This window comes from Ochotona curzoniae, unplaced genomic scaffold (assembly GCF_017591425.1).
Source record: "Ochotona curzoniae isolate NIBS_2020 unplaced genomic scaffold, NIBS_Ocur_1.0 contig_3520, whole genome shotgun sequence".
NCBI lineage: Eukaryota > Metazoa > Chordata > Mammalia > Lagomorpha > Ochotonidae > Ochotona > Ochotona curzoniae.
In genome coordinates, this window is record NW_024465894.1 from 28829007 (window position 1) to 28841406 (window position 12400).

The 12400-nt window shown below is 44.6% G+C and overlaps 1 protein-coding gene across 2 annotated transcripts in view; it reads right to left on the bottom strand.

The window, feature by feature from the left end:
- PLCB1 (phospholipase C beta 1) overlaps positions 1–12400 on the bottom strand; it is a 621942-nt gene that overhangs the window by 68982 nt on the left and 540560 nt on the right. For both annotated transcript variants that reach the window (XM_040980971.1, XM_040980972.1), the window contains exon 27: positions 3697–3877. In XM_040980971.1, the coding sequence (XP_040836905.1) occupies positions 3697–3877 (181 nt within the window). The remainder of the gene's footprint in view (positions 1–3696; positions 3878–12400) is intronic.

The following is a 12400-nucleotide window of genomic DNA, read 5'->3' on the forward strand; positions in this document are numbered from 1 at the left end:
TAGTGAATGCAAGTGCAGCCCAGCACCCTGTGCAGTGCAGGGGTCACAGCGCATCTCACGGTGCAGCGCCAGCATTTCCGGTTCAGCTCTGCTCTGGACTCTAGCTCCCTGCTGATGTGCTCTCTGCGAGGCAGCAATACCACTTCAAGGGGCTGGCTCCCCACCATCCACAGGGGACACCGGCATGGAATTCCCCAGCTCCAGGGTTCCAGCTGACCTAGATCTAACTGTGGCAGCCACGAAGGAAAGAAAACAGAAGATGTGTGTCTGCTTCTCAAATAAACCTGAAAAAAGAATTTACACACAGAGGAATAGGTGTAGAATAGCAAAAACGATACCATTATAAATTCCTCGATTAAAAGAGACAATAGAGCTGATCCAATTAAATAAGAGGTCTGATCGAACCAATCAAAAACATCAAAATCACTAGCATTTTAAGATATGGCTGCCTAATGCTAAAATGTGAGGGGCCACATCATTTAATAAAAAACAAATAGTCCTTCCCACCCAAATAAGGATGATGGGAGCACGTTACAAGTGGAGGTTGTCAGGTGATGGCAAAGCGAACCCTGACTACAACTGTTAGACACACGAGCTGCCTGGTGCTTTACAACTTCAATGGCATCGTAAATCAAGCGTGGGCAATAGTGATTTTGGAAGCTGGAGTGAGAAATACTTGCAACGAAGATGAATGCCTCTTGTCCTGGATGCAGACTATATCATCCTGGCAACCCTCACCAAATGCCATGCCATCGACGTGGCACTCCCAGAGGGCACAGGCTAGACGACCCGATTATGGATTCTGCCACTGAAGCTTTCTCTCTCCCGGTTCCTTTACACTGACGCAAATCAAAATTATTCTTTGCTTTGCCTTTGGGCCTCGTTCCCTTTCCTGACATTTTCCTCCTAATCCTTCCTATTCAGCAATTATTAATATAAAAAAAATTAAGACTATGAAACCAATGTTGCAAAAGTCAGTTGTTTTTTACAGTAAAATCCTTTATTAATTAATACAACTGAGAGTTGGATCAGCTGTATATTTAAGGCAGACTAGCGCTGCATTAAGAGGGAGTCTTTGAAAGCATTCAGACTTTTTGTTTTATAAATAATAATCCATTCAAGGAGGTGAAATAACTTGGTTAAAATTGTATGACTAAAAATGCAAGGCTGGGCCAGGCACAATGGCTCAGTGGCTAAACCCTTGCCTTGTAAGTGCCAGGATCCCATATGGATGTCAGTTCGTGTCCCAGATGCTCCACTTCCCATCCAGCTCCCTGCTTGTAGCAGAAGAGGACGGCCCAAAGCCTTGGGATCCTGAACCCATGTGGGAGACCCAGAAGAGCCTCCTGGCTCCTGGCTTCAGATCAGCTTAGTTCCGGCCATGTGGCTACTTAGGGAGTGAACCAGCAGATGGAGGTCCTTTATCTTTGCATCTCTTTCTCTCTGTAAATCTGCCTTCCCAATAAAAATTTGAAAATCTTCAAACAGAAAAAAAAAAAGCTGAATTGTTTCCCCACTGTAGCATTAAATAAATAAATAAGTAAACCAGCAAATCACGTCTCCTTATCCTAGATTCCGTGCAAACTCTCCTTCGTAAGGACGATGACGACGCTCTGGTGCTATTAAATTTCCACGTATTATTTTATTGTCTGTCACTTCCAAATTAGCAGGGCCATGAAGAAATCCTGGAAAAAACTGTCCCACTTATACAATGCTCCCAGCATGCACGACCGTTGCATTTTCAACTGACGCCGTTTAGACAAGAGATAGAGTTTATTTCCCTAACACTTGAGTTTGGGCAGGCTGTATGACAAAATAATGAGTAAGAAGTCACAAAACTTCTGAAGAGATCTTGCACATTCCACTTGAACAAGCTCAGGATAGTCGGCCGCATGGCGACAAGTAGGACACGAGTTAGAACGTCAACCTCCGGGTGAGCCATTCAAGACTACAAGAATTTTCCAGGGAAGTCAAGTACAAACTGCTGACACAGAATCATGAGCTGCAGAGATGCCTGTGTTTGATGCTGATACAGCTTGGGGTATTTGTTATGGCACAGAACTGATAGAAAGTACGAGGAAGTCAGTCTGACTCTACCAACCTGCTCTCTGAAGAGCGGAACCCCGAGTCAGTCTGGGGCACACCAATCCCTCTGCAAGCATGTGAACCACAGTGGGCCTTCAATCATTTTGATGAATGAATGATTTCATAGGAATATTAGACACTCTACAATTGACTGAACCTCCTAAGGATAGTAATAACGGTGGAGCACTGGGCCACCAGAAGACAGCCAGCAGAAAAAGAAGGCATTGATGAAAAGGCAGTTTGTTTAGAAAAAAATAAGAAATGGTCCTTATTTTTATATATGGAAATACTAACATCTTTGTCAGAAATAAAGCAGTGGAATTAAAGACAAATAAATAATATTTCTTTTTTTAAGATTTGTTTGGGTTTTTTTTTTTTTTTTAAGTCAGATATACTGAGAGAAGCAGGGACAGAGAGGAAGATCTTTTGTCTGCTGATTCCTAAGTGGCCACAATGGCCAGAGCTGAGCTGAAGGCTGAAGCCAGGAGCCTTTTCTGGGACTCCCAGGCAGGTGCAGGGTCCCAAGGCTGTAGGCTGTCCTTGACTGCTTTCCCAGGCCACAAGCAGGGAGCTGGATGGGAAGTGGGGCTTCTGGGATTAGAACCAGTGCCCATATGGGATCCCAGTGGATGCAAGGCGAGGACTTTAACCACTAAGCTATCATGCCTGGCCTGATAAATAACATTTCTAACCAATTTGGATATCAGACACTTGCAGGAAGTGCTCCTGAGTCTTTGTTGGAGAGGAATTTGCCAGTAATTTTAGAACAAGCTTGTGTATAGTGTCAGCAACATCATAAATGACAAGACTGAAACAGCTTACAAGCCATCCTTCCTAATTTGGTGGTGGCAGCTGGGTCTCTAAGCCATTGTCTCCCATTAACATTCACTTTGACCTTCTCAAGTGTGTCAAGGTCATTCCCTCCTTACACCAAAAGCACATCCTCTCCTAACCATCCTTCTAACTGATGTCCAACCCCCCCACCAGGAACAACCTCAGAATTCTCTTCTGTACGTGGGAATGGATACAGGTCACACAAACTCCATTCCTTTTACCGCTTTAATGCCCAAACGGATTCATTTGTTTTGGTTTTGGCATAAGCTTATTCTCATAGCTGCTTTATTGTGGAATTACAATATTCACCTGTCTTCAAAAAGGTATTGAGTCCCCTACGTGTTATGGAATTGACACAGAGAGATTACCATTCTTGTGAACACATTGTGGGGGACAAAACCCTCATTTACAGAGAGGACGGCACGTCATTTCAAAGGGAGCTTTGGGAAGTGGAAAGACAGCACTTCATATTTAGATATTCTTATAAATGTCAGATAGCAAGTTACAACTTTTTAAAGTTCTTCCAAAGGTGAGTGATAAAACATATTGATAGTACAAAAACAAAAACATTGCAGTGTCAACTCATGGAGACACAGGTGCTAAGATAGCAGGGGCTTTAAATATTAGTGTGGTAGACACGGTGCGTCCTAAGGAAGCTCCAGGGTTGGTGACTTTCACACCTGCCCTTTTCTCTTTTGAGTTACCCAAGAGCATACTGTTTTTCTCTAGAAAAGGCAGATCTAGATGCACAGGTATCAATCACGGTAGGGGCCTTACCAGTTTAATATGTTCCCGCTTCTGGTACTTTTCACTGTAATACTGTTCCTGCCGGAGGTTAAGCAGTTGCTGCTGCTGTTTGTCCTTCAAGTCTATTAACTTTTGATTCATTTCTGCATCCAGGGCAGCGAGGTCTTGCTCAATCGCCGATGAGCCATGATCAGGGCTGCTCGGTTCCGATCTGCAAAGACACATTTGGACTTAGAAAACTGGTAGCAAGGTGTCAGGAAGGTTATTCAACAGAACGCCTCCTTGGTAGGGTCCTGTGCTTACAATAAATATTTTGGTAAGCGGCTTGTGGTGGATCGTTGTGTGGCATAGTGTCCCCGGGAGGCATGGAGAAGAGGACTAAGGATGGTACAGTGATGGTAGGACTGATAACATGATAACGCCCCTTTGGGAAAAAGACAGCATAGGAGTGAGAACTAGAGAGAGAGAGAGAGGTGTTTCATCTGCTGGTTCACTCCTCAAATGCCTGCATGAGCCAGGGCAGGGCCGAGGTGGAACCTAACAGCCCAGAGCTCAATCTAGGCCTCCCACGAGGATGGCAGGAACCCAACCACTTGAGCCATTATTGCTGCCTACCCGAGTCTGTCTTGCAAGAAGCTGCAGTCAACAGCCCCAGTTGGAACTGAGCCCAGGCATCCAGATATAACAGGCAGGTGCCCTAACCTCTTAAACACTTGCTTCCTTAATTTTTTTTCTAATCTGGCATGTATAATGCCATTCTCATTCCCTGAGGCTCCCTTGTTTAAAACATCCCTATTTTCAGTTGATACTTATGCAGAAAGAGGAAAAAGTTTGCATCTGGAGCGTACACGCCTTGTGTAAACAGCCTTTCTGCCTGATACCTGATTTTGCTTTCTGGGTTTTTTTTTTTTCTAAAGATTTTAATTTATTTTTATTCAAAAGGCAGATTTACAGAGAGAAGGAGAGAGAGAGAGAGCAAGCATTTCCATGTGCTGCCTCACTACCCAAATGGCCACTATGGCTGGAGCTGAGCTGATCCAAAGTCGGGGGCCGGAAGCTTCTTCTGGATCTCCCATGAAGGTACAGCACCCCAAGGACTCACGCCATCCTCTGTTCTTTCAAGGCTAGAAACAGGAAGCTGGATCAGAAGTGGGGTGGCTGGGACCACAATCGGTGTCCACCTGGCATACTGGCACTGTAGGCAGAAGGTTGACTTACCACACCATGGCACCAACCTTTGATTTTACTTTCTTAATGGGATTTTTCACAGCAGTGACACCTAGTAGCTGAGGGTTGCATAACATCCACTGCACCTTTGCTCAAATCTCAGTCTCCTCAAGACACTTTGGATATAATGGTAGAGCAAGATGCCTTAGTTCACTCTAAAATATTTACTGATTGCTTCATCCAAGTAGGATGGAGCTCTTGTTGTTCTTAGGGTGTTACACAGATATGCAAGCAGTTATCACCGACTCACAGTGCGATTCCCTAACATTCTGAACTTGCATTCTCTCCGGTAGGAAGCCACAGCAAGGGAATGAGTGTGACACTGCATGAATACTCCCTTCAGTAACTGGAGCTTGCACTCTGGAGAAAGGAGGTCAAGCCAGCACTTGCAACAACCAATATACTGAACTCCACCTGCTGTTCCTCCCTGCTGCTTAGGTAGAGTAAGCAGAGGAATCCACTTGGAATCTGCTGACTTCCCATTGCTTTTGCTTAGAATTGGGCCAGCAAGAATGGCATTACATGACGGAAAGCAGTTCATTGGAGCTGGCGTTACAGTCTTCTTTTGTCAAATAAAGGATGCAGAATTCTCTAAAAAGTTTTTATGGGGGACCAGTGTGCTTAGCCTAGCAGCTAAAGTCCTCACCTTGCATGTGCCGGGATCCCATTTGGGTGCCGGTTCATGTCTTAGCAGCCCCATGTCCCATCCAGCTCCCTGCTTGTGGCCTGGGAAAGCAGTTGAAGATGGCCCAATGCTATGGGACCCTGCACCCGTGTGGGGGACCTAGGAGAGGCTCCTGGTTCCTGGCTTCGGATCTCTGTAAGGCTCATGGATTCACAGAGATAGGAACAGCCTTGTGAATCCCAAAATCCGTATCTCAGATGCTCCAAGGTCTGGACCAGTGTAAGGACTGCTACGGTAACACAAGCAGAAAGTCCCCCTTCTGGCCTCATGTGGCAACAGTCAAAATGCACTGCAAATACAGTGCAAACGTGCCTCTAGACTACGCATATAAGGTTTACATGAAACATGAACAAGTTTTGTATTTGTACTAAGGCCCCATTCCCATGTACCCAGAATATCTCATTATGTTTACACAAATATTCTCAAGTCTGAAAAACCTGGAAACAGAAAACATTCCTCGTCTAGAGAATTGCAGAGAAGGGCTATTCTTTCTGTTTCACTGGAGCTGCACTGTAGCACCGGGGATGTCCTCCAGCTTGACACGAGGCTGAACTACTCTTAAATATCCGTGGCGCGGAGAATTCAACATAGCCAGAATAATCGTGTTTCTTCCATCCCACGCAGACCCGAAAGTGGTGGCCGCTCACATTATTTGATCACTCTCCACAAGCCAGGCACATGCAGGGCCACCTGACACATGGGTGCGGCCATGTCCAGGTTGCATTTGGGCATAACAGGCTCACTGTACCCATCTAGCCAGGGAGTCATCAGTGGGCCACAGGAGGGTAGCTTGCCCAAGCACAGTCATCAAGGACAGGTAAAAAAGCAAGCAGAAACCTTTGCTCTTAACCACTGCATGCCATGACTGGACAAACTCGTTATGACTGAATTATCCTTCAGTCTGTGGAAAGCCCCGATGAGGCAATGGATGCTGGAGTAAGAAAATGATCCACTGGTGTGATGCCATTCGTTAGCATGAAGTAGTATCAGGGTTTCACTGGATAACCAAAGGAGTGCAAGAGACAGACCTTACTGGGCCTCACTATCTTTCCAACTTGAAGATAAGTTTCTTCCAACAGGTGTTCAGATGCTACACACTCTGTGGCTTTTATGTCTTTTTCTGGAGGGACATTATTTTAAAAGTAAGCACGTGAACAATGTTTCTCACTTTCTTCAAAATCGGAGCTGAAGGCTGGGTTTCCCCTGTCATTGATGTCGCCCATCTGAGATCCATGACATACATTCTGTGGTGATTTAATGCTGTGAAAATGTCTCCCTGGGAGAAAGGAAGGCTTCCTTCAGTTGGCTAAGAATGGTCAGACCTGCATTTCCTTTTCTCAGAAATGAAGGGCTGCACTCAGTACGCAAGGTCATTTGAAATGACATTAAACATTGGATTCTGTCCAGTGGAAACACAATATGAGCTGTGTATGTGATTTTTTCCGCATATGTCATCTAGAATGTTCAGTAGCCTCCTTGAGAAGTAAATCCAGGTGCAGACCCTTGGCACAGCTGTTAAGCTGGGACACTGGGGACAGCTGCCCCCTCGCCCCCCCCCCGCCATATCGGAGAACATGCTTGCATTTTGGCTACTCTGATTCAAATCCAGGTTCCCTGAGAGGCAGAATAGCTCAAGTGCTTGGGTCCTTGCCCATTACATGGGAGCCTAGGTCGGAATGCCAGGTGGAATGGTGCAAGCCTGGATCCAGAGCGCACCTGGGGAGAGAACCACTGGGGAGAAGAGCTCTTTCCATCTCTCTCTGTCTCTGTCTCTCTCTCTCCCTTCCCTTCTTTTTCTCCCTCCTTCCCTCCTTTCCTTCCTATCTTTGAAATATAATGAAAACAGATAAAAATTTTAAAAAGAGAGATTAATTTTATTAACCTCTTACTTAACCTAATACATGCCAAATATTATGACTTCAACATGCAATTAAAACAAAATCAATGGGCATATAGAAGATTAACACTTTATATTCCTCTTCTTTTAAAATAAAGTTTTGGAGATCTGGAATAGACTTTGTGCTCCTGCTATGAACTGCTCTCCGAATCAACAGGCTGCCTGTCAAGCACTGGGTAACAACATGTTTCTGCCTGTGCCAGTACTGCAGGCGCGGCCTGAACAGCTGGAATCCAGGTCATCTGTGTGTGTCCTATGTGTCTTCTCCTTGCACAAGATTTTTATATACATGTCTTCTGTGATGCCGCTTTGATATTTTATCAAAAGTCCACAGAGTCTGACATACAAGTAAGCAAATAAACAAAATGGAGGCAGACCTATCACAAAAACAGAAATTTAGCTCTATATCAAACTCTGCTTCAACTGGTTGTGTAACTTCAGGAAAGCATTCGTGGGTTTAACCTCCACCTTCTCCTCCTTGGGGTAGTCACCAGTTACATGTAGAAGGCTCTGAAGGCTTTAAGAAATGATGATTTCACTGCTTTTTAGAACCTGCTGGCTTTGATGATATTATCAAGTTGGCACATGTTAAATCATATGACATTACGGCCCAGCACGGTAGCCTAGCGACTAAAGTCCTCGCCTTGTATGTGTCAGGATCCCAAATGGGCACCAGTTCTAATCCTGGCAGCCCTGCTTCCCATCCAGCTCCCAGCTTGTGGCCTGGGAAAGCAGTCAAGGACGGCCCAAAGCCTTGGGACCCTGCACCCATGTGGGAGGCCCGCAAGAGGCTGCTGGCTGCTGACTTCAAATCAGCACAGCTCAGACCACTGCGGCTGCTTGTGGAATGAATCAACAGACGGAAGATCTTCCTCTCTGTGTATCTGACTTTGTACTAAAAATAAATAAATCTTAAAAAAAAATCATATGACATACATGATCTTTGACCTGCATCTCATTTCCTTTGTAAGCTGGCACTAAGAGAAGACTGTTCAGCAAGGAAGCCAACAAAGGAATATAGCAGAGGAGTCCACAGAAGGTTTCTAAAAATGTGCCTTGTAAACAAGCCATGCCTAAGACTTCCAAACAACTCATACCAAAATAAACATTTTAATTCCTTTTTGTCACAAGCTTTTTAAGTACCTCAAGTGACCTATCGTAGTTTTGGCTCACTGACAGGGAGCTTATATGTGCTCAGAGTTTGAGTGATGTATAAAATACACAGTCATGGAATGAAATTTTATTTCTCAGAGGCAATTATGGCAAGTCAAGCCCTTGGGGACTCTTTGATAAGAAAGCCAATGATGACGCTTCCAAACAGAGCTTGGAATAACCACACGACGAACTCTCCACGTGACTCCCTATGGCCGGGAAGATCTCTGAAACTGTTAGTGTATTTTTTTCCACTTGTTAGTCAACTTAGAAAAAATTCACTGTCTGATAAGAGTAACTTGTGTATAGTATCTAGAGAAAGTTAAGTGATGGATTTAAAAGGCTTCTCTTACCCGTGTGATGGCATTGTTCATTAAAAAACTAAACGTACATTGTATTAGAATTAAGTGATATTTTCGCTTTTGAAAATGATACACTTTTTAATACTACAAGTAATGTTTTATTGTTAGGATTGAGGTGAGTTGATAACTTATAAAGATTTTAGAACAATGGCTTGCACAAAGTTTTCTTAGTGTTCAGTAAACAAAATTTAAAAAGATTTTTAAAAATTTAAAGGGTGGGCCTGATACAATAGCCTAGTGGCTTAATTTTTGCCTTGTATGCACCGGGATCCTATATGGGCACTAGTTCATGTCCCAGCTGATCCACTTGTTCCTCTCAGTCTCTCCTTCTCTCGTATATCTGACTTTCCAATAAAAATAAACCATTAAAAATTAAGAAGGATTTAAAAAAATGAAACACCAAAATTTCTTATTACTTTTATTTCCATTTCCCAAATGAATGAATTTTTATGTAAAAAACAATAATACTGCTTAGAGAGCTTAATTTACAAAACATGAATCACTGTCATTAAGTTCCTACAAGGAGCCCATAAAGAATGTTCTAGAACTTTTCAGTAAACACAGAGGAATCATTTCATAGCCTTTGAGATTAGAGAGGAGTACATGTGTTTGGTCAATGAGGCAGTGAGGTCAGGCTGCATCGTCTGACGGACCACAGACAACGCGCCCAGGAAGCCGGCAGGTGTCGCTAAAGATGCAGGTTCTAGATCTACTGTTAAAGGACACCGGTGGAGTCCCAGTAGCACCCTGCAGCAACACCACCCGCCTCAGGCATTGCAGGTGCAGTGGGCTGGAGCACACAGCTACGCTGGGACTCATATGCTTCCTTGTCCAGTGTGACTAAGGCATGTACCTGCTTCAACCCTGCCGGGGGTAATACATGAGAGAGTGCATCTCAGAGCTTAGTGTAAGTGCTTGACTGAATCCATTTTTCTTCCCCTCTAGATCCACACCTTGCCTGAAACCTCAGCCTGTGATTCTACTTGGAAACTGGGTTGATGCAAACGGAGCGTAGGTTGAGCTCCCCTAATCTGAATATCCAAAGTTTAAACACTACAGATTTTGAATCTAGTGAACACTAACACACTATTGACAATGGTGAGATTATGGCAACGGGTCTTAGTGAAAACTCAGGTGCACTAAAAATGTAAGCAGTGATTGTTTTCATGTTCTGTGTTTAGCTGTCTATGAGACATAAATAAATGAATTTACGCTTATTCATGGCTCTCAGTCTCAAGATAGCTCATATGTAGGCAATGTTCCAAAATTCCCTTCAAAATGTGAAATCTGATTCTAGACATTTCTGATTCTTCACTCATCATTGAGATAAGGTAACAGTGGGTTAGCATGCACCTTAACCTAATGACTGCTGTTCTTAATGGATAAGAGAACCTTGGACCCAACTGTTCCCCTGCAGGGACGATCACAGGATGATGGCGGCAGAGACCACAGTGATGCGTTGACAAGCTGGGGAATGCACAGGACCACTGGGAGCCACAAGGAGAGACCCTTCCCTAGAACCTGCACAAAGAGCATGGCCCATCTGGAGCTTTGAGTTTGCATGCCTAGTCCATAGAACTACAAGAGAATCAATTTCCGTTGTTTACAGTCACCCCATTGGTGCCTGACACTTCCTCAAGACTCAGCAGAATGGCCACTCAGGTATAGGAACAGCCCCTTCCTAGGGGACCAAAGAGGAAGCCCCACGCAGACAGCCAGGGTCAACTGCAAGGAGCAGCCCGCAGGTGGGATGTGGAGAAGGGATGATCATCCAGAACTCAGGTTGAAACCCACAAGTTTGACAGCAGCAGGCAGGCCTTTTCTAGGATTCAGAGGTGGGGCTGTCTTCAGGGAAGAGATTGGTAACTGAAGAAGGAGGGGCTCAGAGCTTGGGGGTTTGAGTGTCTGCTGACATTAGTACATCTCAGCAGACAGTGTGGGTTTTCATGTAGGATGCTAGACAGATGGCCAGCAAGCTTAGCAGGAACGAGAACAGAGGACCTTGAAGATGCAATCTGATTTTTGAATGGGAAGTCTACTAGCCATGTATCAGCAAATCCTTGAAGCTTCTGGAAGTGCGGCTTCTCAGGCTGAGCCTTGCCCAGTGGGGCAGGGATTCCAGAAAATACTGAAGTGATTCTCATGCACACTGAAATATAAGATGCCCTGGCATGGTCTAGCCAACAGAGTGCCAGACCCAGAGTCAGCCAGGGGATGACAGCCAGAGCTTCATGCTCCTCCGGGACAGTGGAGAACTGCGCTCCCACAGTGGGTTTCCAGCCTTAGAGCCGATCTCCTCTTTAAAAGAAATCAGGATTCTCTCCCTGCCCCTCTACCTCTATTGCAGCATCCTAGACAAAATCCCCATTGCTACTGAGCTGGGCTCATGACAAAGCTTCCCAACCGGGCTCCCTGTGACTACTGGCATACCCTCAGTCTGCACTGTTCAGAGCAGTCTATGAGGCAACATCAGCACCAGCCAGGGATGCTCAGAGTCAGCTCAGCCCTGCAGGATCAGAACTCGCAGCAACCAAATTCCTTGGGGACTCATCTCACTGCTCAAGCAAAGACCCACAGTCCATCTCCCCACAGCGGCTACTGTCTGAGAAGATAAATTGGTCCATGCCAATTCCACCTAATTTTTTCCAGGGTTTTTTTTTTTTTTTTTTTTTGCTACATGTAGAATAACTTCTCAAATGTCTGTCTTTGGGGCCAGGCCCTAAAGAACTTAGTAAGTAATATGACTCTGCCTCCTTCAAGGGTACTTAAAAGAGTTTATCAAAAAATAGAATGATTTGTGATTTTGCAGCTAGCACCATGGCTCAACAGGCTAATTCTCCATCTTCAAGTGCCAGCATCCTATTTGGGAACCAGTTTGTATCCCGGGCTGCTCCACTTCCCATTCAGCTCTCTTCTCACGGCCTGGGAAGGCAGTGGAGGATGTCCCAAGTGCTTGGGCCCCTGCACCCACGTGGGAGACCCAGAAGAGACTTTTGACTCCTGGCTTTGCATCAGCTAAAGCTCTGACCATTGCAGACATCTGGAGAGTGAGCCAGTGGATGGAAGATCTTTCTCTGTGTCTCTTCTCTGTAAATCTGACTTTCCAATAAAAATAGATAAAATCTTTTTAAAATTTAATTGGATGATTTTGGCAGCAAAGAATTTGGAAGTTTGTGCATTATTTTTCCCTCATATGCAGTTCCCATGCATTCTTATTTTTTTAATTTCTCCTCTGTTGAATTATTATTATTATTAAAGATTTATTTATTTATTGGAAACTCAGTTATACAGAGAGGAGGAGAGACAGAGAGGAAGATCTTTTGTCCATCTGATGATTCACTCCCCAAGTGAGCACAACGGCCGATGCTATGCTGATCTGAAGCCAGGATCCAGGAACTTCTTCCGGGTCTC